This window comes from Callithrix jacchus, chromosome 1 (assembly GCF_049354715.1).
Source record: "Callithrix jacchus isolate 240 chromosome 1, calJac240_pri, whole genome shotgun sequence".
In the NCBI taxonomy this organism is placed as follows: Eukaryota; Metazoa; Chordata; class Mammalia; order Primates; family Cebidae; genus Callithrix; species Callithrix jacchus.
In genome coordinates, this window is record NC_133502.1 from 111,665,428 (window position 1) to 111,671,580 (window position 6,153).

At 36.5% G+C, this 6,153-nt stretch overlaps 1 protein-coding gene across 5 annotated transcripts in view; it reads left to right on the forward strand.

Moving 5' to 3' along the window:
• The window catches only part of JAK2 (Janus kinase 2), a 122,950-nt gene extending 121,425 nt beyond the window's left edge, over positions 1-1,525 (forward strand). For all 5 annotated transcript variants that reach the window (XM_054255936.2, XM_078349413.1, XM_002742906.7 and 2 more), the window contains one exon: positions 127-1,525. In XM_054255936.2, the coding sequence (XP_054111911.1) occupies positions 127-234 (108 nt within the window). In that variant the 3' untranslated portion in view covers positions 235-1,525. The remainder of the gene's footprint in view (positions 1-126) is intronic.
• Positions 1,526-6,153: the final 4,628 nt, after the last annotated feature.

Here is a 6,153-nt window from a genome sequence, read left to right on the forward strand (position 1 = left end):
TAATCAGATGACTGTGGAACAAAGCACAGTTATGACATATGCCCTGTATTGAAAATTAATGTCTTCCACCAATTAAAGATGGTCCTTAGTGTTCACTGTAATTTTGGTCTATTTTCTCCTTTACAGATTTATATGATCATGACAGAATGCTGGAACAATAATGTAAATCAACGCCCCTCCTTTAGGGATCTAGCTCTTCGAGTGGATCAAATAAGGGATAACATGGCTGAATAAAAGAAAAGACCTTCATTCTAAGACCAAAGTAGGTTTATACTACAAAGTATAAGGTTTATAGAACAAAGTTTTCTATTTCACATTGCTGTGGACTATTATTACATACGTCATTATTATGTAAATCATGATGCTAGCCAGCAAAGATGTGAAAATATCTGCTGAAAACTTTCGAAGTTTATTAAGTAAGTTTTTCTTCATGAGGCTACCAGTAAAAGATATTAATGAAAAGTCCTTAGCAAGAAATTTTGTGAGAAGTTTCTTAAACGTTGTCGGTTAATGTCACTCTTCTCTGGCAAAACAAAAACGGACTTTTCAGTTCAGCTTTTTGAGACCTGAAAAAATTATGATGTAAATTTTGCAATGTTAAACATGCACAGAATATGTATGTACAGTTTTTACCACAGTGGATGTATAATACCTTGGCATCTTGTGTGATATTTTACACACATGAGGGCTAGTGTTCATTAATACTGTTTTCTAATTTTTCCATACTTTATCTATAATTACTTCACTATACAAACTAAGATGTTCAGATAATTGAATAAGTACATTTGTGTCCTTGTTCATTCATATCACTGGCCAGCATTATAAGCAGGTGTATACTTTTAGCTTATAGTTCCATGTACTGTAAATATTTTTCAAAGTAAAGGGAACAAATGTCTAGTTTTATTTGTATATGAAATTTCCCTGACCCTAAAGAATACATTTTGAAATGAAAGAAGCTTACAAAGATAAAATCTATTTTCTTATGGTTTCCCTTGTATGTATTTGTGGTGAATGTGTTTTTTAAATAGAACTGTCTCCAGATTTCTCTAAGACTACTATGAACAGTTTTCTTTTAAAATTTTGAGATGAAGAATGTAAGAAGTATTGTCATCCTTTGAGCTGTTTACTGCCAATAAGATTCTTTAATCCCTGGGATCTATGGTCATGAATTAAATTCAAGCCTAAGCCATAAAATAGATTGTTTTTAAAATGGATAGCTCATTAAGATGTGTAGCAGGTTAAGAATTTTTTCCTAAAGACTGTATATTTGAGGGGTTTCAGAACTCTGTATTGCAGTCATAGATTTTCTTTTATTAGAGGGGAAATGAGGTAAATAAGTGAGAAAGTATGCTTGTTAATTTTATTCAAGAATGCCAGTAGAAAATTCATAGTGTGCATCTTTAAGAAAAATGAGAGCATACATCTTTTCAATTAAGTATAAGGGGTTGTTCATTGTTGTCATTTGTTATATTGCTACTCCACTTTAGATAACATACCTAAAATAAAATATGGTGGGTTTTTCGTGTGTGTGTGCGTGTGTGTGTGTTATTTATACAAAGCTAAAAATACTTGGTATTTTGATTAAAAAGAAAATAGTTTATTTTTAGTAGTATAGTCTACATTTTTAAAACTTGTATTGAAGACTTCTTATTTTGGGTTGAAGGGAAGGAAAAGGAAGACATGTTTTTTACCTTCATTATATTTAAGCATTTTAGTAGTTACTGGATGTAGAAATCATCTAAAATGACAGTGAATTAGATTTTTAAAGAAATTTTAGTAGCTATTTTAATGAAAGTTTCATATAATTAATTTGTAAAGGCTCCTCAAGGATTATATGAAACACAATTATAAGATCTTCCATTTTACTACTTTTCAAGTGAAAAATAGCCTATCATGCAATATGCTTGATTTCAGATTTTCATACTAAAACTTGAGTACATACTTAAAAGTACGTTCTTTTCAAAGGTCTCTAACGTTGTTTTTTAAAACAAGATGTGAACTAACTTTTCTTAAACTTTTTAAAAAACACTTCATCTTTTAGTTTTATATAAAGAATCCCACATGTACATTCTTGCTTTTAGAGTGGGATCACTACCTTATTATAAAATACCATGTTTCCAAGAGATTCACTGAGGCTTTGTAAAGTTTTCAGTTTTGATTCTGACTATACATAAAAATAAGCTAACCCTGCAGCTATTAAGTTGGTTTTGTACAAGAAACAGGTAAGTAATTATTGAACCACATAATGCCAAAATGTTTTTTCACATTAATATTCTTCAGAAACAAGGGTAAATGTATTCTTAGAATTATGTAATTGTGTAATATTCTAGTATAGTAAGTTACACAGTCTTTATGTAAATGATTTTCTTTTTCGATGGGTACTTGCTTGGAAAATAGTTTTTCATTCTATTTATATATGCTGCCAGTAAGACTATAATTTGCTATGGAAGAGTGTTCTTTTAACCTAAGACTTCTACTTTTAAGTCAAGTGTAATTTTTATTACAACTATTTAACTTCTGGTATTTAAAGTTTACTTAAACAGAAAAGAGAAAATACCTACAATTTTTTATCTTTGGAGTCAAGCTCCGTTGGGGGAGTGGCATTATGTGCTCAATTTATTGAGACTATGTTAATTTCTATAGCATGTTCCCCCCAAATTGAAATACTAATGTAAATATTCAGAAGTGATTTTCTTTTGTATTGTCACCTAAACAAAGAAATGGGGGCACACACACATTGGCTTAGGGATGTTATGATAGCTTACCTTCCAGTTTTTAAGAAATGCTTCCTACAACTGCTATCAATCACTGTACTGTCTTTAATGAACACTGTTGTATCCCACCTTAATTCTGGTATTCAAATTATTTCTCAGGAAAGTTTTCTAATATTTATAATAGAAGTTTCTCTAATTTGGGGGCATAATTTACTAAGAATCAGTTTGCTATATATCAGAATAAAAGGAAGTCAGCAGGATTAACCAAACAAAAGACTAGGTTTCATGAGATAAGCTTGATTTAAGAAAAAAAAGTTAAATATGATTATCAGAAATACTGCATATTTACTCTCACATTTTAGTTTGTTGCAGTTATCAAGATAACTAGCTACTAAGTGTTTCATAATTCTGAGAGTGATACTAGATTTCAAAATGACTGAGAGAATTGAGAAACTACAATAGTCAAATTCATATATGTGTATCATAGCCTTTAACTTTTTACATTAATCAGATTCTTAGTAAAATGCACATTATATACCTAAATGTTAAAATATTTACTTTTATAATCTTGCCTTTTATAATATAAATGAAATTCTTCTTAGGTTAAAAAATTAATTTCAATAGTATTTATGCCAGATGGCATTGCTTAGTTGGTGCAGGCCCTCAATATGTTTCATCCTTTTTTATAGTCTTTCACGTTTTTAAGGAAAAGCCTTATCTCCGACTGAAACACCAGTCTTACTAATATGGCTTTAAAAGTTGTTAATGGTCATTATCTATTACAAGGCCTTTATTTATGTAGCAGATTGCTTAACATTTTATTTTGAATTTAACAAATTTTAAACACGAGACCTTTGAAAGAGCTTTTAAGAGTCCCTGTTCTAGTTATTTGTATTATAAGGTTCTGTGAATGTTTAATACCCATAGTAGGAATATATATGGCAGCAGAAGCACTCATATAGGTGCTATTTATTGAGGTAAACTCAAGAGTGTGAATTTTGTAGGAGCATACAGTATAAGATTGTGAGTTGAAATTTATTTACTGAAGTGAAAGACAAGTTAAAGAAATCAAAGATACTGAAGAGGGGGAAAAAACAACATAATATAAAAATAAAATTAATGCAGGAAAGAGGAATAGAAATTAAATCTTTCTTCCATAAGCAAATTTCCCTGAGTCTTTCCCCCTCCCATAGAAGTATATCCTGCTTTCCAAGTTTTATAAGTTTATAAATTCTTGTATTCTTGTTCTCTACAGCTGATAACTAAGTTTCTGTAACACAGCAAAGGTCATAAGAAATGCCCAAGCAGCCTAGACCCCAGCCTTCTAGGTGCGGTAGCAGAGGGCAGTAGATAAGGCCTGTGTTAGAATCCTTGAGCTCTATAGATAGGCTTACATATGACTGTTGCTATGCAACCTACATGTTCACTAAGTTAGGTGCCTGTCATTGCTTGATAAATTGCCTTTCTTCTGCACCTGAAAACTTGTTTTTAGCGCCAGTGTACTTCATGGATAAAAGTCAAGTCCTGTCTTTGTTAGGGGCTCAGCCATTTTGGATGCGAATTGAGCTCTGCCAGTATATACCTAAAACTCCTTCTGCAACCTCAACGGTCTCTCCAGTGTCTGAAATTCTGCAACATTTCTGGGAGCCCATCTGGGAATGGAGATGACAGGTTTGCTGTCTCCTTTGCCTGTGGGGCCAGGTCCCAGAGCTGAGGGAGACCCGAGACCCTAGGCGCCACTGGGAGACTTCCCCCAAGAAGAAGATCAGCTCTCCTGAATTCCGGTGCTCTCCCTAGACAGAGCAACAGAACCGGAAAGAGGCTGTTGGGTGATGTTAGGATCAGCACACTTCAGGAACTGTGGTAAGACATTTGCGGCTTGAAGAAAACGAAAGGAGGCCCAGAGCTTCAACCACCTTCCAGGGAAGTGACTTCCGGGGAAGTAACTAGTAACCCGACCTAGTAGGGCTAGGGGAAGCCAGAGCTGCTAGTCATTTATTTGAGTGAAACTCACCTAACTGGAACCTGATCAGCTCCAGGGAAGTGATTATTAATCCAACCCAGTAGGAATGGGGGAGGTGAGGGCCACTCGCGATTCAGATGAAACTCACATACCCACCAACATAGAAAAGGAAAGGCAGAAACTGGGAAGGGAAGACGTGTGAAAGTGTGTTAAAGAGACGGTTCCTGGAGGAACCAACGCAGGGAGTGACTTGGGGAGACACAGATCCCTTAGGGTGGCCTGTGTGCTCCACAGTGTGAAATTAACCAGATCTAGGGCAATTCCACCTATCGCCACTAGGAGCTGCCCTATGACTGCAGCTGTCATAGAAAGATTAAGGTACTCTCCTGGCTAAGCAGCACGAGAAGGTCCTGTAGTGGAACCCAAATTGGTCTGCCTCGAACCAAAAGGCTGAGTGACTGTGCATCACAAGGAAAGAGATGGGAGGAAAAGCACTGAAACCAACTCCATTGGAGAGTATGCTGAATAACTTTAAGAAAAATTATGAGGAAATTACAGGGTTAAACTAACTCCTCAAAGGCTAAGAAATCTCTGTGAATTAGAATGGCCTTTTTTCAATGCGGGTGGCCAGCTGAAGGGACAATAGATCGTGAGGTAGTTGGCCGTGTGTATAGAGTAGTGACTGGTGTCAGAGGACAACCTGGACACCCTGATCAGTACCCATATATTAACTCCCAGCTAAATGTGGTACAATTAAACCCCAAGTGGCTACAGCCCTGTCAGGCCGTATACTGTAAAACTTTAGCAGCCCAAGCAGAACCTAGTGCAGTAAAGGGAATCACAGTGCCTTCTACCCAGAACACGAAGAAGAGAGAACAAGAAAGGCGGGAAAAACCAGTCCTACAGCCCCCTCCAGAGAAGAGAGAATATCCACTTCCCTATATTCCAGTATACCCTTCACTGGCTAATCTAAGGCAAGGTGAAGGACAAGCAGAAAGAGAATCAGGCTCTGATAAAAGTGACACTCCAGTTTCACCCCTTGGCAAGGAATGGAATACCCATAGAAACTAAGGAAATGGAGAAAGACAGTTCTCCTAGTAGACTCTGGTCTGGCTGTACCCCGAGCCTTGCAGATGCCCCTCCAGCAGACTAGGTCACAGATTTGCCAGGATTCTGAGGGCCAAGTCAGAAGTGGGTAAAGGCTCTTTACTCATCAGCCCTTCTCCACCACTGATCTCCTAAATTGGAAACAACACACTCCCTCCTACACAGAGAAGCCCCAAGCTATCTAATGCAGTCCATTTTCTCAACTCACAACTCCACTTGGGCAGATTGTCAGGAGCTCCTGTTAATGGTGCTTAACACAGAGGAGTGACACAGGGTAACCCAGGCAACCCTCCAATACCTGGAGAGAAATGTCCCAGCAGGCATAGTTGATGCCTGCCTATATCCCAAGGAGCATTACCTGGTGACAGA